The 26,332-nt window shown below is 39.8% G+C and overlaps 1 protein-coding gene across 1 annotated transcript in view; it reads right to left on the reverse strand.

Annotated features, from left to right (window-relative positions):
- Positions 1 to 26,332, reverse strand: part of me1 (malic enzyme 1, NADP(+)-dependent, cytosolic) — a 136,103-nt gene that overhangs the window by 22,214 nt on the left and 87,557 nt on the right. Inside the window, exons 4-5 of the mRNA XM_037677157.1 lie at positions 22,845 to 22,920; positions 19,851 to 20,012 (exon numbers count right to left, since the gene is read on the reverse strand). Coding sequence (XP_037533085.1) covers positions 19,851 to 20,012; positions 22,845 to 22,920 — 238 coding nt within the window. The remainder of the gene's footprint in view (positions 1 to 19,850; positions 20,013 to 22,844; positions 22,921 to 26,332) is intronic.

Below are 26,332 nucleotides of genomic sequence, written 5' to 3' on the forward strand. Positions count from 1 at the left end.
GACTTTGTTGGACGGACTTTCAGTTTTCTCTCAAATCCCCCTAGTGCAACTTGAGCAAAGCTGAAGGATCACCTGAGAAATTCTTCTTCAAAGCTTGAAGTAAAGGGTCTTCGTACTCTATCGCCTCCAAATAAACACTGCAAACACATAAAAACTGCTTCTGCCACTTACATTTACAAGATTTCTGCCAATACAACATTGGTTTGTGGTGAGATATACGAGTTACCCTGGCGACCTTAATCAACCACTGCTTTACCATTTGAAAAATAATCCGGTTCCTCTTTACACTTCTTATACAGTATATACAACAAAACATTTGCATTTTGTCAGCTTAGATGTGTCAATCTCAAGGCCAGCGGGCCAAATCTGGCTTTTGTTAAATATTTATCTGGATTCCCAAGATAATATTTTCAATATAAAATATCTTATTGCTTCTCAGTTTGCTTAAAAATAACTGAGCATACTTCATTTAGTGCATTCTGAAAGTGTTCAATACAAAAACAACTGGACTTTATTTGTAACAGAAGACGTTTCGCTCCTCATCCGAGGAGCTTTATCAATTCAAAACTTCATTCACTTCACTGCATTTAGTGCAGACTTCTCATGACAGCTAATTTGATGCCAGAATGAAGGTTAGACTTCCCAGTAATCTTTCATTTTGATGTGGAAAGAGCAAGAGAAGGTCAAATGAGACCGATTAAACGCTTACTGATGAACCTGCAACCATGCAAAGATGTCAAGTATCCGATGTGAGGTAATGTAAGGACATACGTTTTTAATTTTGGCTCCCTTTTGTAAGTGAGTTTGACACCCCTGGTTATTACAAAGATCAGTCTTTATAAAATAATGTTGTTGATGTAGCTGCACTGGTACCATTTAAAAATGTACTCTGATAACAAAAAAGATTAAATCATCTGGACATGTTTCTTTAAGTGAGAAATGTTTTGTCCCCCATCCAGAGGACTTCCTCAGTCTACAGCCTGCCCACCAGATCTGTCCCATGGGTAGACTTCACTGCTGTGTTTCAAGACAACCTCCTGTTGCAATATCAGAAGTAGACTTTTAACACATGCAAAACACACCCATCCAAAACAATCTGTCATCATGTACAACATTCAAATATTTTAGGCCAGATGGCCAACTTGCTACTCACAGAAACAGCCTGAGGACAACCAAGGCCAAAATGGTTCAGACAAAAAGTTGTAAGCTCAATCATCCAGGTAGATATATAGATAGTATCTACATGGATGATTGAGTTTACAACCCTCTGATAATGTTAATGAACGTGTTCAACACTTGAAACTCATATAAGTCATGCAGACTTCTAAACTCTGTAACAGAAAAGAGAGCAAGTAATATAAGTTTGCTAATTTAATTTACAGCAGAACATCTGATACAGAAACATTCATTCATTGATAGCATGACTGATTAGGTCCATTATTTCTGTACATAAACTAGATAAACTCTGACTTGAGCCTCTGCAGAACTCAGACCTCCACTATAATGTGATCCATGCGGGGTCACACAGTCCCACCAGTCAGCACACACTTCTCTAAGTAAACACTGTAGTTTAGTAGCATGATCCTAATTAAAGTAGGGAGTTTGTTTTTACCAAGCTACAGAAAATATTCCATAATCATTCAGTGTTATTTTTAAAAGGGTGTGCATTATTGAAAAAAATATATACTGTATGAGCTTTACAGTAAAGCAGTATTTCTAAAGCATCAGTTTTCAACACAAAAACAAGAACACAACACTGAAGTAAAAAAATACAAGCAGGAGTCAATATGATTGTGTATAAGAGAGAACATATACAGCTGTAGAAGAAGAGTGAAGATCAGACGTATGGGTCAGGTGGAAGGAAGATTCATCTGTCAATATTAGACTACTGTTATTTATAGACTGTCTTCAAGCAGAGCATGCATTAGCTAATCACAGGGCTATCAATAGATAGTCTAATAGATATTTCTAAAGATAGTCTTACTGCATTCTGTAACTAACTACCAGGTCTCGGCTCGAGTGACTTTCCGATCCCAAAGGTTGGGGACTGATTCAGAGCTGTCGGTCCTCGCTGGAACGTTCAACCTTTACTTCTAAAGGCATCAAATTAGAGGGTGCCACTGAGACGAGGAAGGCTTGGAGAAGGAAGAAGCCACGTTTCTACAGCAAGGCCAACAGTCTGCACGACCAAAAAAACAAAAAGGTCCAAAAATATGTAACGCAACTTTCACTAGAAGCTGACAACTCTTTTCCTGGCAGTTTTTTTTTGGGGAAAAAAATCATATGATTTAGTTCAGTTAAAATCAGAACTAGAAACAGACTATTGTGCTAACCTAAAGAAATTTAATATCAGGTAGAGATTTTGATGGTAATTTTACTAAATTATGCAACAGCCTGTAAGAAATAATGCTCTCAAACGTTGGGTTCTATTCTGTTATTTAGAAACGGTGACCAAAGGTCTTTGTTCAGTGAAAGAGAAGAAGTCCTGAGTGGATTTAAAGTGGACTGACCTCATAGACTCTGATGAGTTGTTGGCATGAGTTGTCCATTTCCCCGGATTATCTTTTGTTAATTGACTAAGCTGTCCTTTGTAATGTTCAGACCCTCTTCTTTCAGAGGGGATTAGTCTTCATGTGAGGCCAGAGGAAAAACATGCAGCCATTTCCAAAATGTTCAACTTCAAAATATCAATTTCAATTTGCTCGTTTTGTGATTCTGGACTTGAGGTTTAGGGGGAAGAGAGTGTTAGAAAATGTAACTCCAGTCATTGAAAATAAAACCAATTCACTAAACTCTGACTGGTATTAGAGAACAAGATAAGAATAGATATTTCATAAGAACACTGCAGAAAAATAGTTTATTAGAAGCATATCTATTTCAGTCAGTTCAGCCTGTGTGTTTAACGTTTATAAAACACCTTAATGACAGTAACATCTAGGCCTGTTGCAATAAACAAATCAAATTTTCCATTCAGTCAACCTTTATTTAGACAGATAAATCACATTAAGCCTCAAAGACTCATTTACAAGTGAGATCTGCTTAGACAGACAAAAAAGTAGTCAAACTGGACACATGCAGGGATTGGAGGCAAAAAAATTCCTATTAAACTTTTTCTTCTTGACTGAGAAGAAAAACTCTAATATTTAAAAAAACACCTTGCACATAAAGCACATAGTGACGTAGGTATGCCGCAGAGTGGGGAGACGATGACGAGAGAGGTGAGCAATGTTCAAGGATATACTCGAGGGCACTGTGTAGTATGTCATATGCTGGATATATTCATACTTTTTTCACGAGTTCCTCATCTTTCTGACTGTGTAAATGTCGTGCATTGAATTTAACAGAAATGTAACGAGAGACGTTATTATCTTTGACCCATCAAAATGAATGCGGTCATTTATTTTCAGAATCAAAGTTTAACATCAAACATTTACACTAATTTGGCAAAATATGAAAATAATAACAGACAAGTTTCACAGATAATGGACTTCAATCACACGGCGGTGATCGAGGACTTTGCTTCAGATATTTCTAAAATATCTGTACTGATTTTAAGAGAAAGAAGAGTTTAAGATGGAAGATAGAGATTTATCTTACAGAGAGATTTGTGAGGGAATTAATCTGTTTGACCAGAAACGTGCACGCTCCTTCAGATCTCAGCTTGCGACGGTACGCTTGGTCGAAGTGGACTGTTACCTGGTTGATGATAGGTCAGCGTCGGTATAGGATCCTCCTTTGACTCTTTCAGCGTCTCCGTTGAGAGCAGCTGAAATCCTTCGAGAGTCGTGCGAGGTTATTCAAACAGAAGTTATAATCCCAAAACGTCTCTGGATCATCCTGAATGCGTTTGCATCCAAGAACTCTGAACTCCTTTCATCTCCTTAGCACTCTCTATCAGACTTCCAACATCAGACTCCAGCACTCTCTATCAGACTTCCGACATCAGACTCTAGCACTCTCAGAGCTCTGCAGCATCAGACTCTTCAGCACTCTCTAAGAACCGGGAAGTTGCCACATTTTAAATGAGTTGACTTCCGGGTCAATTTAGAGCTTTCTGATTCGTGGATGGACCAGAATAGAGGTGTGGTTTGTGATGTAAGATGTTATCAAATTCGAGGTCAGAGAATGAGATTGTTTACAACATACAGAAAAGATTATTGGAGAAAACCAGACTTCGTGGAGTCTCACTCTTATTATCTTCTGAAAAAGTTTAAACATGACATTTCTTCTCAGTAAACATTTTAGTTGACCGAGACTCGACCTTTAACATACTTACAAAACTTGCTCATTGAAGACAGAAAATCAAGAAATGCATATTAACCTGATTTCTTCTTTGAATGAGGAATAAAAATCATTACTTACTGTTTATGTAAAATAAAAATGAGTAGTTCTCTTCAACCTGTAAGCATTGAGTGAACTAACACAATTTGATTATCAAACATTTGTAAAACAGTAATGATCATAGAGAATTGTCTTTTCTACTTGATTAATTCAAGAAAGAAAGTCCCCAGATGGCTCAAACTGTATTTCTGGATGCAGATCAATGAAATAACAGTCTCTGTCATCTGATCAGATTTGAGGTCAGACCAGGTTCACTACAACTGTAAGAGTTCTGATAAGGATGGAATAATCAACCAGTTCCCTCCGGTGAGATCCGTAAACATTCTCGAGTGGTGTCCGGGAATGGCCAAGGACAATGCCTATGGGAATCCAAGAGTCCTGAAAATATGACAATGTTTATTCAGCTAGTTTCCTCTGGTTATCAGTTGGAAATTCCTCGATGGTAGGGGGAGGGGTGGGGCAGAGCATAATATCACATGTTCTCCAGGCGAATTCAGATAAGATGGCCTTCAAGGCCAGCTGGGGGAGCCAAATTCAGATTCAGACACAGTTGTTTTGGGGACAGTCAGAACTTAATGACATCTACCTTGAGTCTGTGTTGGTCCACTCAGGTTCCAAAATGTCCAAATTACATGGCCACACCAAAAGAATGTAATCTGAGTAAAATCCCAGAGATCTGATCCATTCTGCCAAAAGCATTTGAGTCTGGGTACTCAAGGCACGAACCAAGCCATCATAAGGCAAGCAGCATGACCGGGTCCAAATTTGTGGCCGACGACTTCCTTGTTTGTAGATAAAACCAGCAACCAGCTGAATCAAAAAAGCAGGAACCAGTTATCATAAATCCAATTATAAATGTGTCCTTAAAATCCACAAATGGCAGCAGAGATAGACACAACGTCTTCCAAGTCGATGAGATATCCAGCTGCATGTGTGCAAACAGGGCAAATTGGCTTGCCTAAAGCCAATTAAATCGCATGATAAATAAAAATTATCAACCTCATTTTCATTTATTAGCTTTATCATTTCTTTGCGTCTCTCTCTTCCTACTGAAGACACTGGATGATGAAAAGCTCAACTCCGGTGCTCTTCACTGACCCCTCCCTTTCACTTTAAAATCTGTTTTAACTGTCCAAAATCGTGTTTTTGGATCGATAAAAGCAGCTAAGCTGAGAAGCTAAGCTACGAGCTAAGCTAACAGGCCCACCTCAGGAAAAAAAACTCCATCTTGTCGAAGCTCCACAATTCATGGTTGAAACCTGTGCCTTCGTGTAATAAGTTGTTCCTCTGCAAAAAGAAGCTGAGAACTTGTTTACTGATTTTTTTATTAAAAGGTTTGTGTGAAAAATGCTATGCTAAAGAGCTAAAACCACACAGAGCATTTGCCATTTTGAGAACTGAAAAACAGGAACGAGAGATAGCCCACGTCACGGGGCCTCCCTCCCATTTTTCTTAAAGCACACGCTGCTGCTCCCTCACCATCCTTCGGTTCAAAAATTTTTGTACTATCAACAAAAGGTACTACATGCAAAAATTAACCAACATTTCTTCTTAAATTTGACAATAATTACTAATTATTGTCAAATTTCAACCAATATTATTGTTTATCGCAATTTCTCAGACAATTAATCGCCCAACAAAATTTGCTATCGTGACAGGCCTAGTAACATTGTATTTTAGTGTAGAAAATGATTCCATTAAGACTTAACAGTAAAATACTGTTTGCGACCTAAACAAATGTACACTTTTAAGCATTTTGTTGCAGAATAAATGAAAAGTATTTTAAAATACGCCCCCCAAGAGGGACACAATAATGTGCCGAACACAAACTGCTCCAGTTTTTACAGGATTGCATGTCCTTGAGAATAAATTATATTTTGTAAAGTATAAATGATGACTTGCCCATTACTACTGTATAGCATATTTGTAGTGTTAACTAAATAAAAGAAAAAACAATTCCATTATATAAAACTTTCTTTGTACACCACATTCTGTGCCTATGTATTTTCCAACAAGAACAAGAGATATGCCAATGTCCCCCATTGCTGAGGAGTATGAATAGTGAATGTTTGTAATTTTCAAGATGCGTTTTTTTTCTGGACTGGAATTGAACAGGGAACACAAGTAAACCTCAATGTTTTTGGTACAAGATATTCAAGTAGGCAGGAGTTACACTGTGTAGAAGACCAGAGGTAGATTTTTTTATTTTTTTATATATATATTCTTTTGCTTGTCTGAGGCAGCACAGAGTGACAGATCCTGGCCATCAGAGGGAGTAATTCTATCCACCACCAGGAGCAATGGTGGATCAGTCAATGGTGGCCTTGGCCACCTTGGATTTATCTTGGGCCACTACAGGCCAACCCAATCATTCGAGAAAACTTTACTTTTAGGCAATACAAAAATGAAAAAGCAAAATTTTCTCAAATGGTCGGGGATCCAGTTTCCATATATACGTATATGTGGCGGTGTCTATCATTGATGTACTACTTGTTGCGAAAATAAAGCTTCACAAGTAAGATCAGCTCAGAATGAGTGCAGGGAAGATGCTCAAATGAGAGCTGTTGCCGTGAGTCATTAAACTCATATGAGCAATTCAATGGTGCAACGTCTCAAAAAGTTGAATTGTTTGGAATGCTAGCTAGAAGAAACAAACAGAAAAACGTTTGGATCATGGGACTGCCTGCTCCCCTGTTGGATATTTGCCTGCCTCTCCATTTACCCTTACACCCACTAAAGGGCATTTATAATCCCATAATTACAGTCATTTTTAATAATTAGCCCGAGCTACCACTACCTCACATCCTCCCACCAGCTCTACTCCCATCATGCCTTTAAGGTCAGAGCTGCAGAGTGATGCACTTGGGCAGGCAGGCAAACCTGACTCCCATAAGAAGCTGGTCCAGATGCACAACAAATGCACACACCCAAAGCCACTCCATTTACCCAATTACATCTTATTTAGCTTGTCATCTCTTTAGGATAATATGGAAAAGTCTACCACAGCAAACCAGGCTGCAGTAAAGTCTTAGAAGTAGCAAAGGCTTAAACAGTATAAAGTATGTCTGCATTTGTTAGTGAGAGCTACTGTACCAAAAGGTGTCCTAAATGTTTAGTCCAGCAGTACAATTGTTTGTGACATTAGCCAAAGGTGACAACTTCTGCTGTTGAACATAAATGTCAAAATTCAGCTAAGACCATAAGCATATTGTTTCATTTTATAAAAAGTATAAGTTTCATGCTCAGTGATACACAAGTATCTTCATCTTAGGCTCCCTTCACACCTATTGATGACCTCGTTTGTGTGTAAAAAAAATACACCCAGATTGTGGATGGCTTATGCAGAGTTTCACAAGTTACTCAAGTGCATATTAAGAACAAGAGGGGATTCCAACTAAAAAACAATATAGCTCTTTGGAGGCCTATGGTTTCCATACAAAGTGGTTCCACCATGTGTGAAGTATCAGTGAATCCTACAAGCACAGGTGAAACTTGGTCTTCAAGCACTGGAAGCAGGATTGATCAAACTGGCCACTAGACTATGTGATCATGACAAAATCATGGAAACAACCCAGCCCAGATGTGACACCTGTGGCATCTACCTTTATGGAGTGATCTCCTAACTTGTAGCTGCATTGTAGCTGCAACTGAACATGAGCTCGGAGAACGTTATGAGGGCCACGAGAGCATCATGGGAATGTTGAAAATAGCAGGGAAAACCTGTTCAGAAAAATACAGTGTAACATCATAACTGCCTTCATGCTGAAGGTTTTCTAAATTAGCTGCGATTCTGTCATGTCTAATAGGTGGTGAAGGTTGTAGAAAGCACAGTGGGGTCATCATCCAGTGGGAACTGGATATCAATATGAAATAATGCTCCGATACAAATAGTAATATAGTCATACAAATAAGTCAGTAAACAGAATGATGTCAAATTATATCAACGTAACAGTTTTGAAATTGCTTGCAATATAATTATTTCCTTTGGATCAGTTTGTTCCTAATAAAATAAAACAGGAACCAAAGTGGTTGAATTTCATACAGTTAATAAAAGCAGTCAATAAAATATATTTTGATCTAAAAAAAACTGCACTTGTTCAACGTCGAATCCTGAAACAATTAGAAAAATCAATGTATCCAAAAAAACGTGTTGTACTGAGGATCCCTGCAAAGTACACACAAACAAGAAAAAGATATAGAGCTCATGTTGCATATTAACAAAGTCCATGTTCAATAATCCAGGTATACAATCCAACAATTTTCAGTCAGGTCATCTGGACAGTTTCTTTTTTTTTTTTTGTGCTGAAACGTTTCACCTTCCATCCAGAAGGCTTCATCAGTCAAGGAAACGAACAAGACAAAACTGATTCTTCCCCCAACAGCTTACTCCAAAGAGGAACAAACCAGTTATGTTGGTGCTAAGATGGTCTCAGTGGCACGCCTCCTCCTCCGGTGCTGGCCCTCTCCCTCGTTGACCATCTTAGCACCAATTTAACTGGTTTGTTCCACTTTGGAGTAAGCTGTTGGGGGAAGAATCAGTTTTGTGTTGTGTGTTTCATTGAATGATGAAGCCTTCTGGACGGAAGGTGAAACATTTTAGCACACAAAACAAAACTGTCCAAATGACCTGACTGAAAATTGTTGGATTGTATACCTGAATTATTGAGCATGGACTTTGTTGGTTTTTAACCAGTTTGACATGACTGTCGACAAGGGAGAGGGCAGGCGCCAGAGGAGGGGGCATGCCAAAGAGACCATCTTAGCACAAACATAACTGTTTTTTTCCACTTTGGAGTAAGCTGTTGGGGGAAGCATCAGTTTTGTGTCGTGTTTCCTTGACTGATGAAGCCTTCTGGATGGAAGGTGAAACGTTTCAGCACAAAAAAAAAAAAAAAAAAAACTGTCAAGATGACCTGACTGAAAATTGTTGGGCATGTTGCATATTGTATATTGAAATTAGGATTAGATCATAGTTGAGATTTAGATGAAATTATAGTGCTGCAAATTCTACAAGATGATCATTTCTTAAGTTTTTATGTCTGCTTTAAAAAAAATGACAAATTACTCCTTTTTTTGTTGTTAATTTTATTTCATTCATTTACAATTGAAAATAAATATCTCACATATTGACATAAAACAAAAGTTCTGAATGAAAAGGGGTAGTTTGAAGAAAAAAATCTTATCTACTCCTTTTCCCAAAAGTCAATCTACTACCCCAAAAGCAACTAAGTTTCAATCAATCATTCATATAGACACATCTTTGAACACAAAACAGGCAATGTGTATATATAAAGAAAACAAAACAAACAAACATTATCTTTGTTATGATACAGAACTCTGAATCAATATACGTCATACCTTGAATGAAAATTACATTTTATTATTTTCTTAAAAGTAAAAATAGATTTATTCTCTTTGGTTTCTTTAGACAGACTGTTCCACAGATTTGTTCCATAATCAGAAATACAACAATCCATTTGTTTAGTTCTGACTTTGTTTTTCTTTTAAATCTCTGAACCTCTCAAATTATAAATGCTGTTTCTTTTAATAAATCTTTTTTGCAAACACATTGGTAACATACTGTTATGTATTTAAAAAAAAATTGTGGAATATAATAGTCCACCAAGTTGTGAAATTTCATTAACTTTAAGTTACAGAACAATGGATTTGTTGGATCTCTGTAGCGTTTTCCACTTATAATTCGAACAGCTCTTTTTTGCAGAATAAAAATAGAATTTGTATACAATTTACAGGCATTCCCCCAAACTTCTATACAATAGGTCAAATAGGGAATGATGAGTGAATTATACAATATCAACAATGCTTCATCATTTAATGAGTCTTTCACTTTATATAATGATGCAATTGTCCTTGATATTTTTATCTTTAAATTATTGATATGTGGTTTCCTAGGAGCTATGCTGTCGGGGGCAATTAGGGTCTCCCAAGGCATATTGGTCCTAGATGACAGGCCAGACAAAGAGCGATTCAGGAGATTTTTATGGACAAAACAAAACTAAGAACTCAGTGTCCCTTGCCCGGACGTGGGTTATCGGGGCCCCACCCTGGAGCCAGGTCTGGGGGAGAGGCGAGCGCCTGGTGACCGGGTCTCTGCCCATGGGGCCCAGTTGGGCACAGTTCGAAGGAGCAGCATGAGTTTGCCTTCCTGTGGACCCACCACCTGCAGGAAGGGCCATAAAAGTCGGGTGCATGATGCCATGGGCAGTGGCCGAAGGCGGGGACCTTGGCACTCTGACCCTGGCTTACCAAAGCTAGCTCTTGGCACATGGAATGTAACCTCTCTGACAGGGAAGGAGCCTGAGCTTGTGTGCGAGGTTGAGAGGTACTGACTAGATATAGTTGGGCTCACCTCGACGCACATCATGGGCTCTGGAACTGATCTCCTTGAGAGGGATTGGACCTTATTCCACTCTGAAGTTGCCCATGGTGAGAGGTGTTGAGCTGGTGTGGGTCTACATGTAACCCCCTGACTTGGTGCCTTTGTGTTGCAGTTTTCCCCGGTAGATGAGAGGGTGGCTTCCCTTTGTCTTCGGGTGGGGGGACGGGCTCTGACTGTTTGTGCCTATGCGCCGAATTGCAGTTGAGAGTATCTGGCCTTCTTGGAGTCCTTGGCAGGGGTCCTGGAAGGTACACCAGCTGGGGACTCCTTTATTCTGCTGGGGGACTTAAATGCCCACATGGGTAATAGTGTGACTTGGAAGGGCGTGATTGGGAGGAATGGTCTCTCTGATCTGAACCTGAGCGGTGTTCTGTTATTGGACTTTTGTGCTAGTCATAGTTTGTCCATCATGAACACCATGTTTGAACATATGGGTTTCCATAAGTGCACTTGGCACCAAGACGCCCTAGGTCGTAGATCGATGATTGACTTCATAGTCGTATCATCTGATTTGCGGCAGTTTGTTTTGGACACTCAGGTAAAGAGAGGAATTGAGCTGTCAACTGATCACCACCTGGTAGTGAGGTGAATCAGATGGCGGGGGAAGATGCCGGACAGACCCGGTAGACCCAAACATGTAGTGAGGGTTTGCTGGGAGCACCTGGCAAAAGAACCTGTCAGAGAGATCTTCAACTCACACCTCCGGGAAAGCTTTACCCACATCCCAGCTGAGGTAGGGAACATTGAGTCTGAGTGGGCCATGTTCCGCACCTCGCTTGTTGAGATAGCTGCCTTGAGCTGTGGCCGCAAGGTTGTCAGTGCTTCTCGCGATGGTCATCCACGAACTCGGTGGTGGACACCTCGGGTTAAGGAGGCTATCAAGCTGAAGGAGTCCTATCGGGCCTTGTTGGCCAGTGGGACTCTGGAGGCAGCTGAGGAGTACCGGAGGGCAAAGCGGTGTACAGCCTTGGCTGTTGCTGAGGAAAAATCTCAGATGTGGGAGGAGTTCGGTGAGACCTTGGATAGAGACTCTCGGTCGGCTCCAAGGAGATTCTGGCAAACCATCAAGCGGCTGAGGAGGGGAAACACTGGATCAGCTCTTTACCCTCACTAGGGTCCTTGAGGGGTCATGGGAGTTTGCTCATTCAGTCTACATGGGTTTTGTGGACTTGGAAAAGGCATTTGACCGTGTTCCTCGGAGTACACTGTGAGGGGTGCTCCGTGAGTATGGGATTGGAGGCCCGTTGTTACGGGCTGTTCAGTCCCTATAAAAGCGGTGAGAGAGTTTGATTCACATTGCCGGCAGTAAGTCGGACCCTTTCAGGGTGGAAGTTGGACTCCGCCAGGGCTGCCCGTTGTCACCTATTCTGTTCATAACTTTTATGTACAGAATTTCTTGGTGCAGCCAGCTGGCAGAGGGTTTCCGGTTCGGTGGCCTCAGGATTCCATCTCTGCTCTTTGCAGATATGTAGTCCTATTGGCGTCATCATGCCGTGATCTTCAGCTCTCACTGGAGCAGTTCGCAGCAGAGTGTGAAGCGGCTGGGATGAGAATCAGCACCTCCAAATCTGAGGCCACGGTCCTCAACCGGAAAGGGGTGGATTGCTCTCTTCAGGTCGAGGGTGAGGTTCTGCCTCAAGTGGAGGAGTTCAAGTATGTCGGGGTTTTGTTCACGAGTGAGGGAAGAATGGAACATGAGATTGACAGATGGCTTGGTACAGCATCTGCAGTATTGCAGACTCTGTACCGGTCTGTTGTGATGAAGAGAGAGCTGAGCTGTAAGGCAAAGCTCTCTGTTTACCGGTCGGTCTACGTTCCTACCCTCACCTATGGTCATGAGCTCTGAGTAGAGACTGAAAGAATGAAATTGTGGATACAGGCGGTGGAAATTAGTTTTCTTTGCAGGGTAGCTGGACTCTCCCTTAGAGATAGAGTGAGAAGTTCAGTTATTTGGGAGAGACTTGGAGTAGAACTGCTATTCCTCCACGTCAAGAAGAGCCAGTTGAAGTGGCTCGGGTATCTGGTAAGGATGCCCCCTGGGCGCCTCCCTAGAGAGGTTCTTCGGGCATGTCCAACTGGGAGGAGACCCTGGGGAAGACCCAGGACACGCTGGAGAGACTATGTTTCTTGATTGGCCTGGGAATGCCTCGGAATCCTCCCAGGAGGACTGTAAGAGGTGCCTGTGGAAAGAGATGTCTGGGCCTCCCTGCTCAAGCTGCTGCCCCCGCGACCTGACTTCAGAATAAGCGGAAGATAATGGATGGATGGATGGTTTCCAGTTTATATTTTCATCAAGAGTAACACCTGGGAATTTGACCTCTTTCACACGCTTAATCACAACCCCATCAACATCAATCAACACATCTGTAGGAATCTCTCTATAGCTAAATATCATGTAGTTAGATTTTTCAACATTCATTGATTATTTATATTCAACCATGTTTTTATGTTACTCAAATCATTTTTAACTACCTCCAACACATTTGTCAAATTTTCACCAGAATAGGAAAAAGTGGTGTCATCTGCAAAGAGAATACTTTGAAGATGTCTAGGTACGTGAACTAGATCATTGATATATAAAATTAAAAGTTTTGGTCCAATAACTGACCCCTGGGGTACTCCACAGTTTATATAATGTAAGTCAGATCTGACATTGTTTATCTTTACAAACTGTTTTCTGTTTTCTAAATAACTAGAGACCCATTCGTGCGCAAGACCTCTAATACCATATTTACTTAACTTATTTAGCAGTATATTGTGATCAATGGTATCAAAAGCTCTTTTTAAGTCTACAAATATATTTACAAAATAATGTTTTTTGTCTAAACCAGCAAGTATTTCTTCAAGCATATCCATCAAGGCCATTGAAGTGAAATGATTTTTATGAAACCCATACTGATTACTACATAAAATATTATGTTTATTGATAAATTGATCAAATCAGGCAAAAAATAATTTTTCTAAAATTTTTGAAAACTGAGGAAGTAAAGATATAGGTCGATAATTTGAAAAATAATGTTTATCACTATTTTTATAAAGTGGAATAACTTTGGCTACTTTCATATTTTCAGGAAATCTCCCAGTAGAAAAAGACAAATTACAAATATATGTGAATGGGTCAATTACCAGATGAATTACTGATTTCACTAATCTCATGTCATATCTAAATTATCAGTTGATCTCTTATTTGTAAAGGCTTTGACAGTATGAATTACTTCTTCTCTTTCTATTTTAGAAAAAAATATGCTATTGAGATTATTATTATTATTATTATTATTATTATTATTATTATTATTATTATTATTATTTTTGTAATCAAATTTTGTTTTGGGGATATTCGCTGCAAGGCTGGATAATGTGTCAGCCTCACGAACAGAGATTGGAAGTTGGTTCCACAAGAGAGGAGCCTGATAACTGAAAGATCTGCCTCCCATTCTGTTTTTGGAAACTCTAGGAACCACAAGTAAACCTGCAGCCTGAGAGCAAAGTGCTCTGTTAGGAAAATATGGAACAATAAGATCTGTAATATAAGATGGAGCTAGGTAATTGAATTCATCTACTATCTTCTTTTTATCTGAAATTTCAGAACCATCTTTAACAAAATAATTTGGAAAACACGTTTGTCTTTTATAATTTTTTGTCACATTGTTTATTATACCCCACTGAGCCTTCATGTTTTTTCTATTTTTACTCAATAACTGACTGTAATAGTCTTTTTTACACTTTCTTAAAATCCATACTAACTTGTTTCTTATATATCTTTTATTTCTCTTCAGCTTCTATTCTTCTTAATTTTACGAAATATTTATGTAAATAATTTGTCTTTCTACAGGCATTTCTTAATCCTTTTGTCATCTATGGTTTGTCAATACCTTTCTTTGGCGAAAAACAGCACAAATTGCAATTTTTATCATAAAGTCTTTGCAGTATCATTAAAAGAGTCATATGCCTTGTTTACATCATATACTGTACATCTTCTGTATCCCAATTTTGTTTTCTCAAGTCATCTTTCAACGCTTTTAAGGTTTTAATTGATCTATATCTCATTTTATTCACAGTAGCAATATCCCCTTTACTGCAATAATAGTCACTGTAAATTGTAAAAACAGGTAGGTGGTCACTCACATCTGTTACCTAGACCCCAGTCACTAATTTTCTGTCCATTGCATTAGTAAAAATATTATCAATGATAGTTGCACTCTGATGTAATTCTAGTTGGTTTATCAATCAGTGGAAATAGATATAGACTACTCATTGAATTTATGAAATCACTGTTTGCATTTAGGTCTTTCAGATTTCCAATGTCTGTATTAAAATCTCTATAAAGGAATATTTGCTCATTTCTGTTTTTATCAAATAACTCCAACATTTTGTCAGTGAATACTTTCACACTTGAACCTGGTGATCGATACACACAGCTGATCTCCACATTTTTAGTTTTTTCATTTACAATTTCTACAGTTATAATTTCCATTACATCTTCAATAACTATTGTCCTATTGTTAATGATTCTACACTTCAGGGCTGTACTGATATGCAGTGCAACTCCTCCCCCTTATTATTTCTGTGTATATCATACAAATTATATCTGTCTATTTGGAATTTGGTCATGTCATCATCCTTAACCCAAGTTTCTGAAACCACAATAATACTGAACTTCTATTTTATTATCTTTGATAAATTGGCAGATAAGCTTTGACTGTTGAAGTGAATAATAGACAACACCCCATCATTGTTTATATTGTTTTAAAAAATTTCATCTGCGTAATAATCACAATCTATGTTTACAAAAAAAGAAGTTGTTTCTGTGTCTTTGTCTACCTCATATATTTTAGAATCTGAGTCCACAGCCATGTCCATATTGTGGCAACCTTTTCCTCACATCCATGTTTGGTACAATCCTGCTTCACTGATTTCCCCCAAACAGCTAAAGCTCCTTTTCATCTCTGATCATTTTGGCAGGTGATACCTCTTTTTCCTTTATCAATACAAATCCATTTTTAGTCCAAGTTGCAAATATTTTTTTCTGTTTTCTTAACATCCTGGCTGCTCGCGCAATGTCCCCATTTCTTTTTGTTAAGTGTTCATTTATGTACACATTGGCTCCTTTGAGTTTCTTTGACTGCATTAGGAGGTTATTTCTGTATTTTCTGCTTATGAACCTTACAACAATTACAGGCTTTGTCTTCTCTGTTTAACTTGGTAGTGTATGACAGATAGATATGGTGTCTCTTTGAATGTCTATGTTTTTACTTTGAAGAAAGTTTACCACATGTTGTTCCAGAGCCTGCAGTTCTTGTTGTGGAGCATCTTTGGTGCTATCTTCATTTGCAGCAACTCTTGCATAAGATCGATGTTGAGGTTCAAGACCAGTTAAAACTAGGTCCTCCCTTCTTAAACATTGCTCCATGTCATCCACTTTTTGCTCCAGCTTGTCTATTTTTTTTTTGTCTTTTTTGGTCAGCATAGCTTTTAGTGACTTTACTTCCTGCACCAAACCAATCAGTTGTTCTTGTTGAGAAGTTAATTTTGCCAGTTCAGCTGACATACAATTTAGAGATTTCTTAATCTCTTCCATATTGGCCGTGGACAAATCTTTATCCTTTGCACTAGTTCTTCCTCTAGGCATTTTTAAACAAGGTGTTGCCTTTCAGTGTTCTTGTATGTAGACCAATTTTCTGGAGACGACTGGCTGCTTGTAGAAACACAAAGGCCTGTTAGCTGTTGGTGGAGCCGATAGTTGAGTCCAGTGGCTGACAGTAGGATCTGGTGGCTAAGCCAGTGGCTTGGCCTGGTAGCTGATGGTGGAGCTGACAGCAGGGCCCAGTGGCCAGTGGTGGAGCTGACAGCAGAGCCTTGTGGCTAATGGTGGGGCTGACAGCATGGCCTGTTAGCTAAGCCCAATGGCTTGGCCTGGTGGCTAGTGAAAAGGATATTGGCCAGCTCAGCAGAACAGTAGAAGACACACATACACACATACCAGTCACATTGACAAGCCAGTCTGGGCCTGGTGGAGCCTGGACCTGGTGGAGCCTAGGACCGATGAAACAAAGGCCTGTGTCTGAAAGTTGTTTAAGTTTTTATGAACATTTAGATTTTTGTTGCAGAAAATTCAAAGATCAAAACAGATCAAAGTAGAAGGCAATGAGCACATGTTTTCAGACATTTAACCTTCAACTTCAGAATCAACTTATTTATTTATTTATTCATTAACTTCACCGTAAAAGCTCCGTTTCTTATGTTCAAAGTAGTCAACCAGTCTTTCTGCTGCATAGCACAGCTTGCTGAGCCTAATGTGTAAAGTTATCTAACCACTGTTATCTCCCACCCTCAGCCCACTGACAGAATGAAGAAGAGTCATCTGAAAGTGTCTTGGTTGGTGGAGGACAGCTTCTGTCAGTGGAAGCTAAGCTGTGGACACACAGGCTGGGAGCTCTGTGTGAATGGAAGCAGAGTCTATTTTTAGCCTGTTTGGGGCTAAAAACACACACCCTGCTCTGCCCAGAGTCTAGATCCTCCAGGGAGGGGGGACATAGAGAATTGAGACCATAAGCTGAGCTGCAGATCTGTAAGCTGCTGTTCTACAGACTGGCAGAGGGAAGAGGTGCTTTCCCAACTGGCATCCACCAGTGGAGTTGCTTACATCATTAATGGAAAGGGTGTTTCCTGCTTGTAAAGTTTAAATGTGTTTGATTTTCTTGACTGACCTTGGAATTAGGAACAAGGGCAGCATCCACTGCATTTTAGCATTCGACAGAAAAAAAAAACATGACACATTTGAACAATTTTAGATAAAAGCACGAGAAAAATTAAGCCCCTCTAGTTGTGTGGTTAAAACACATGGTTTTGACACCAGATAAATGGTTTTACATATTTTTGGGTGTCATGTTTGCCCATGCGGGTAGCACGGTGGCACAACTGGTAGATCTGCTGCCTCTCAGCGAGCTAGTCACCCCAGTTCAAATCCCGGACAGGGGCCTTTCTGGGTGCATGCGTGGATTTTCTACGGGTACTCCAGTTTCCTCCCACAGACCAAAAACCCTTCCCACACTCTTGGTAGGGCTTTAACAGATTACTCGAGTAATCGACATGTCGATTCCTAGGACATCTATCAAGTTTTTAAATTTCACGTCGCGTATTCGCAGTGACGTCATTGTGCCACGTGATCCGCACCGGGCTACTAGTAGAAGCTACCAAATGGATTCCTCCCAGCAGATGGACTGAACGGAGCAGGCCCAGTCTTGGCAAACAGGTAGAAATGCATAAATAGTATGGAAATATTTCACTAAAGATGAATCTTCCGGTTCAACTACCGTAAGGAAACAGAAAATGAATCAACTTCCTGACTGTTTGGAGCTCGTTGCAAACCAGTGTTACACCATATTCTGTGACCACCGTATATTGTGACCGTAGGGGGAGGTGTTGCACTGTTGCAGGTCACAGAATATGGCGTAACACCGGGTCCAATGACCGAACAACCAGTTTCCTCTGACCTTGTTTCACAAACAAAAAGCAAAAAATATTAATCTCTAAACCTATTAAAAAAAAAACTATAAACATATTAATCTCTAAAACTAAACCTAATGTGCACCACAGCTTGCGGTGGTGCGGGGTGGTCGTCCGCCCCACTGTTTTTAGTTTCGTTTTTGACGTGCTGCACGTTTCTTTCACTTTTGCAGCTTAATAATAATAACTAATAGTTTAGTTTTTCCTGTGACTTATTTGCAGTATGATAAATGGTAGGAGCAAAATATATGCTCCCAATGTTTTGTTGGTCTTCTTTTTTTGTAAATAATAAATTACGTTTTTTTGCGGTTTTATTTTTTATTTATTTTTCATCTTAAGATCCTATGACGTCATCAACTACTCGAGTTCTACTCGAGTTTTATTATGTTAATGTCGAGTTTAAAAATTATGTAGTTGTTCAACCCCAACTCTTGGAATACTCCAAACCATGTTTCTAAACCCTAAAAGCTCTTAAAAAACTGAATGTCATGATTTCAGCTCTCAGCCTCGGCTGCTCCTTGCCACCTACAAGTGCTCTTGGCCACGCCCACTTCTCTGCTCTGCACAGAGGACAGCTGATCAGCTGCAGTAGGAAGTTTATCCTGAAGTGTGCAGCTCTGGACTGCACGCAGGTGCTAAAAAATTTTAAATGATTTATTTTAAATAAAAATTTCATGCCGATTGTGCAGATCATCCATCAATCAAACAATTGTGTGTCATGCCAAATCTTATTTTGAAAAGTGCAATAGAGCGAGTCAAACGAACCGCGAAGTAGCGACGGACTACTGTATTTCTAACATTCTAGTCCGACCAGAATGATGTGCTATTTATGTTAGCTTGCAGATACATTTCACATTTATTTAACCAGGCATAAACACTAAGAACAAATTATTTTTTACAGTGCTGGTCTGGCAAGCACCTACAGGTACTTGTAGGGTCAAGGTAAGGGAAACAAAGTTTAATGATGGATGGGTTCTCTTCACAAAGATGGCTTCCTTCACTCCTCTCTCAAACCAATGTTCCTCTCTATCAAAGGAAAGAAGCCATCTTTGTGAAGACAACCCGTTCATCATTAAACAAGGCAGAGGCCTCCGTGTCCATCTGTCCCCCTCTTACAATGTCGTTATTGCTAGTATCACTCAGCCCTCTGTGAATAGCAAGCGGCCATGGGAGCACTAACAATCGGTTGTTAGGCTGCTGGTCCTCCTATTGCATGTGGACAACTAGTTTTGGCTGTCATCAGCCAACTGGTCGATCCACTATGAGAAGGTGTTATTTATAAGACTGAGTTTGTTGCAGCTCCTCAGACTGAAGAAGTCTCTTTTGGTTAAAAGACAAAATGTTTCAACAAAGAATCCGTCCAGAGGACCTGACTTTACCTTGTTAGACATGCAGTAGGTAGTATGTTTTTCCCTATCATGACTTGTATTGAATATGTACTCTTCTACTCCTACTACTCTTCTGGAGGTCACATGACCCACAGCAAAGATTAGTAGGAGTACAACATGCCTGGCTGCTGTGATGTAAAACCAACAAGCATGAACTGCTTATAGCTCTGTAAGTATTCTATAATAGTCTCTTATATTTAGATGTCAAGCCTTACCTCATTATCTGTACCAACATCCAGCGTGACAGGTAAGCACTGCTGTGGCGACATGCCTCCACAGGCTGTGTACAGAGCCAGCTTTCCGACTGGGATGCCCATGCCGTGGCAACCCAGATCTCCCAGTCCAAGGATCCTTTCGCCATCCGTCACACACACTGCCTGTCAATCATTTTCACTGTCAGTACAGTACACAGCCGTCTGTTTTATTTGATTAGAAGAGATCACAGTTCTATAGATATGCTTGTATTACAGGTTTGTGATCATGGGAACATAATGAATTTATTTAGACAAAAACAGCTGTTCAGTATTTTCTCAAACTGTTCTTCCAGCTCGTTAAGCTACAAACGGTGAATGCGTGTTTTTCCTCGGTAGAAGCCAAGCTGTCCTACGCCCTCTTGACTTTTCTCTCTCAAGTTGCCAACCTTTTTAAATTAGAAATTCCTGCACTGGATTGGTTTTATCATACAAAACTAATGAGTTGTGGAACACCTGATATAAGCAGCAGAAGAATGAAACTAAAAATATTCCAACATTTAGTGTTTAATTTTTCCTCTTTGCTGTGACGCAGATGCCTCTGGTTCAGATCTTTCTCAGCCTTGTTCTTTCCGTAATCTGACCAGTTTAGAGTGTCTTTAATTAAAATCTCAACTTGATTTTCGTTTTTTACAACATGTCACTTGTTAATATGTTACAGAAGCTGATAATTCTTATCAGCAGAGAGCCTTGGCTCTCATATGCCCTTTCCCCACTAAAGTGCTGAAAGTAAGGTGAGGTTCTGATAAGAGCCCCCAGAGCAGCAGTAGCGCTGAGGCACTGTAAATGTCCTGCTGTTGACAGCTCTGAACAGGTGGCTCGGGCTGCAGGTAGATTTTACATGCCAGAAATACCTCCCCATGTCGTCATCCTATATTTGACCTGTACACGTTTTAACAATATTCAAGAAACAGTTCAACAACGTCTACAGTGTGGAAATAAGTATTTGATACAATGTTGATTTTACAAGTTTTCCACCTGTAATTTTTATCATATCACATTATCTGTGAGAGACAGAATCTAAAGAAATGTTAAAAAAAAAAAATCACATTTTAGGATTTTTAAACAATTTATTTGTATTTTATTGCATGAAATAAGTATTTGATATAATAGAAAAATAGAACTGAATATTTGGATGGATGGATGTTTGCAGTTACAGAGGTCAGACATAGTTCTTGATCAAGTTTGGACCCACTGCAGCAGAGATTTTGGCCCACTCCTCCACACACATCTTCTCCAGATCTTTCAGTTTTTGGGGTTGTCACTGGGCAACATTGAGTTTCAGCTAACCTCCTAAAATTTTCTATTGGGTTCAGGTCTAGAGACTGGCTAGGCCACTCCAGGACCTTGAAATGCTTCTTATGGATTCAATCCTTAGTTACCCTGACTGTGTTTTGGGTCATTCTCATGCTGGAAGACCCAGCCACAACCCATCTTCAATGTTCTTACTGAGGGAAGTAGGTGGTTGGACAAAATCTCTTGATACATGACCCCATCCATCCTCCCTTCAATACGGTGCAGTCGTCCTGTCCTCCTTGCAGAAAAGCACCCTCAAAGTGAGATGTTTCCACCCCCATGCTTCACAGTTGGGACGGTGTTCTTGGGGTTGTACTTATCCTCCTTTTTCCTCCAAACAAGGCGAGTGGAGTTGATACTAAAAACCTTTATTTTGGTCTCATCTGACCATATGACCTTATCCCATGCCTCCTCTGGATCATCCAGATTGTTACTGGCAAACTTCAAAACGGGCCTGGACATGTTCTGGAGTGAGCAGAGGGACATTGCGTATCCTGCAGGATCTTAAACCATGACAGTGTATAGTGTGTTACTAATGGTCCTCTTTGAGACTGTGGTCCCAGCTCTCTTCAGGTCATTGACCAGGTTCTCACATGTAATTCTGGGCTGATTCCCGACCTTTCTCAGAACCACCCTTACCCCAGGAGGTGAGCTCTTGCATGGAGCCCCAGACAAGGAAGGTTGAGTCATTGTGTGTTTTTTCTATTTTCTAATAACTGCACCAAGAGTTGTTGCCTTCTCACTGAGCTGCTTGCCTCTTGTCCTGTAACCCATCCCAGCCTTGTGCAGGTCTACAAGGTGGTCCCTGGTGTCCTTAGACAGCTCTTTGGTCTTGGCCATGGTGGAGAGGTTGGAGTGTGATCAACCGAGTGTGGACAGGTGTTGTTTATACAGGTAACTATTTCAAATGGGTGCAATTAATACAGGTAATGAGAATAGGAGGGCTTCTTGAAGGGAAAACTAACAGTGAGAGCCAGAATTCTTGCTGGTTGGTTGGTAGGTGATCAAATACTTATTTCATGCAACAAAATGCAAATGATTTATTTAAAAATACAATGTGATTTTCTGGATTTTTTTCTTAAATTCTATTTGTCACAGTTAAGTGTACCAACGATAAAAATTACAGACCACTCCTTTCTTTGTAGGTGGGAAAACAGACAAAATCGGCAGTGTATCAAACACTAATTTTCCCCACTGTATGCATTGATTTTTTTTGTGACATTTAGGAAACCTTTCTTTCATTTAGTTAACTTATGTACAAAATTGAAATTAATTTATATAAATGGCTACAATTCAGATTCTTGTACAGATGTTGAGCTACAGTTTGATGTATGATTATACTGTAATCGTTGTTGTGTCATGCAGCCCTTCAAGGACTGTTAGTCTTTTGTTAATCATCATCTGCATACGTTTTCTTAACCAAAAGATCAGTTTCATTTCTACTGGTTTTGAGTCTTCTCTGTTTATCTACAGATGTAAAGATTTATTTGTAATGTTGATTTGTTGGTCTTTGTTGAAGTTTCTGCTTCTGTAGATTCTGATCCAGTAGGTTTCATTCAAGTCTAATGTAGATTCTGGCAGCCTCCAACATGTTTAGTTTGTACTATACTCACAAACTAATGTAGCTCTGAAAAAGTCAAAATAATAAATAATATGGTTTACCTTGATGTCTTTTTCTGGCCAGTTTTGGAGGATTGAAGCGATGTGGCCTCGGTCATGAATAGTGATGAAGAGTCCCCTGAAATACACATTTTTAAATAAATATTTGACAAATTACAGGCCATGGTCTCTACTTCTTACTCTTCTGGTTTGAATGTGTTGTGAACGTCACCATAATATTCATGGCAACACAACAGCACACCAACACTTTGTTTTTAAAAAAAAGTTTAATGTGGGTTTTCAACATAAAACCATCTTTATAGTTCAAGTTCTTTCAAGCCTTTTTCTTCTGACCAAATATCAAATGCTGATATCACCTGGCTGGGACTTAGTTGATCCCAGAGCTCAAAGTCTCTAAGGACCTTTCCTTTGAAGCCTTTAAGCTGCCCAAATATTAATCTTTATTAGTACCACATCCTTCAGAACCCCCCCCCCCCCCCCCCGCCCATCTTTCTTTTCTGTTCTGACTGCCATCAGTGTTCATTTCTTCATCACAGGATTGAGAGATTTTCTTCCTGTGTGTGGTCCAGCTGCCGGGATATTCCTATCAAATGTTTAAATTTACTCATATTTAGGGGAATACCCCTCCACGTGCCAGTGATAGTGAAAACAACACTTTTATGAAGCTTTTAAAACAAGCATCTTTGTCAGGGCACCACTGGTAGAAATAAATGTGAAATAAATGTCAGTCACAGGATTTAAGACATTGTTGAACATTTGAAGAAGACACGGTGTGAAGAAAAGGAAAACGTAAAAGTGTCACATAAAAAAGCTAGGTAACTTTCCATTTACCACCAGTAACCCCCAGTGGAAAGGTTTCCATCCTAAAAATCTCAAATAGAAAGGAAACGACACAAACGCAGCCTGAAGACGACAGTTACCGGATGCTAAGGCTCAGACTTTAAAGAGAACATGTCGCTTTATTCCAATTAATGCAGAACGATTGAACTTCCTACAAAGCATTTATTTGGAAATATGAACTACAGTGTGTGTGTGTGCGTGTGTGTGTGTGTGCAAACAGCACAGCTGATCAGTCAATGTCACGGCCACATGGCTCCTGTTAAAGAGCAGAGGAGGTCACACAACAACTGTGGCTCTAGTATATACTCCAGGGCTCGGCATGTTTACTCTTCTAGGTAAACTGCATTTCTCCTCTAACTGATTAGCCAGTACTGAAGGTCCATTGTGGAGATGACTGGAACTTTTTTCCCCCTTTAGACACAAAGCAGAGGCTTCCTCTTCGGAAAACTCCTAAACACGTTTCTGTTTGGTGCATCACTGTGCAACAAAGCTTAGAAACAAGTGGAAACTCTTACTGATGCTGGCAGTAGTGCTTTGCATTTTGTGAAGTTTGTCAACTACTAAGGAGTTGCCCAATCATTAGATTTTACAGTGAACTGTTCAGTTTAGTTTTAGGTTTGTTAAGCAGGTTTTATAAAGATTTTCTGTAGCTGTAGTTGAATACTCTCTAAAAACAGAATTACTTTCTCTAAGACATCTGGCATTTATAGCTTTCTTTACTTGAATGATGTAGTGAGACATTTCTACAATTCAGTTGAGTGCTTGGTGAAAAGAACATGGATAGATTAATGTGCTGTAAATGTGTCTGCAGCTGCAGAGGTTGTAGTAGGTGACACAAAGAAGCTAGTTTATCAAAAGACAAAGGGCCGAGCTGCTACAGCAGATCAGGAGCTGTGGAGGGAACAGACAGGTTGACCCCACAAAATGAATGTCAGGAAACAACTTCAGTGATGGATCAAATGAGACAGGCAAACTGGCAGTAATTCCTAATCTGTCTACTTGAAGGTTACCAAAAACATTTTGGCTTCACCTCTCAGTTTTGTTCCTCCCCTCGTTTTGCTCTCTGCCACTCTGTATGTTTAGAGCAGCTGCCGACCTTCTGACCTCCGACCTGAAGGGAACCCGCAAAACTTTAGGAGGACAGCAGTTAAACCAAGGAGGAACTCATCTGAAGATGTGATGTGGGGATCCATGCTGTTTTTATTATTAATTAACTTATTATTACCGGTATTAGCTCTATTTGTTAAGATCGGGATCTTTTTTGCATCAAAGGTTTCCAAAGATAAAACAGTTTGGACAATTGCCCATTACCAGCAGCAATACTGAAGGTGTAGATGATCTGAAAACTTTTGGCTCAAACATAAAAAGAACTTAATCATGATCTGCATTAATTATGCTTTACAAAGCTTAACATTTAGAAAACATTGGAATTCATTTGTATGTGATGACAATGGTTTCGCACTTTCTGAGGCACTCCGTGTCCTCAAGTTATTAAGTTATACCATTGCTTTGGTTTTTAAATTACTGTATTGATGTTGTTAAAGCTATATGATCCCAAAACATCTTAAGCTTGGCTATATTTTCCTATTAGTTTAGGTAAATAATTATTTCTTGATTTAAATAAATAAACAAAAACATTGTAAAATGCAAACAGATAAATCTAAAGGAGCATGGGACAAGCTGTTAGGCCAAGAGCAGGGCAGTGCACTGTTGGGCTAGTTTGAATTTTTTAATACTACAATTTTCTGTGGGGAAAACTGTTTCTGAATCAGGATTTTGTGTTTTCTTGGATCCATATCTTCTGTCTGATAGCAACAGCTCAAACAAATGGTGTGCATGTGCATGGAGTCCATTGTGATGCTTGTGACTGCAACAAAAGCGTAAACTGGTGACGTCATCCAGGGAAGGCAGGGGGCAACCAATGATATATTTTGTGGTCTTGAGGACAAACTGTAAGGCTTTTTTATTTGAAGCCGAGAACCCAGTGTACTTCACTGAGAGTCCATGAGTGAGACTGCTCTCAATGGCAGCTCAATAAAAAGGTCAGCAGTTGCAGGTGCTCTTCAGAATTGTTGCACAGTTGTTAGTGTACTGGGAATACAGCAGTGGGCTCAACACACAGCCATGTGGGACAATTCATGCTGTTTGATGAAAGAGGATAGGTCAGGGCCAAGTTCAATTCTCTGTTTGTGGATGTGAGAAAGTCAAAGATCTAAGAGCAGGTGGCTGGTGGGAGACCAAGATGGATCAAGTTGTGCAGTGTGAAAAGGATGCAAACAACTTCCTCACATAGCTGTGAGTTTTCCCTGTAAAACTACTTCAAAAATAAATTAAGGACTGGGTTGACAACTGACAAACTTTTACCTGTTTGTATTGATACTGTCAGTTGACATGTATGTTTGCGATTGACTACTGCCGATTAAGTGAACACAAGAAACAACACAAGGCTATAAAGCCTCAAGCCACCATGTCTGGCCCTTCTTGTAAAAGTGTGGAGAGAAACTGGAGTGCAAGGAAAACAACCTGATGACCTGAAAAGCAGCCTCTAATCACCGACCTGTACCCACTAAAAACACCCACAGTGACCATTCTTCACCTCGTAGCCTTAATCCTTGCTGTGCTGTGTGCTCCAAGTGAACCAGCCACATAAAGTTCAACTGACAAAATGAACACAAATCACTGAAGAGTGT

Source organism: Nematolebias whitei, chromosome 5, assembly GCF_014905685.2.
Source record: "Nematolebias whitei isolate Nwh7 chromosome 5, NemWhi1, whole genome shotgun sequence".
NCBI classification, from domain to species: domain Eukaryota; kingdom Metazoa; phylum Chordata; class Actinopteri; order Cyprinodontiformes; family Rivulidae; genus Nematolebias; species Nematolebias whitei.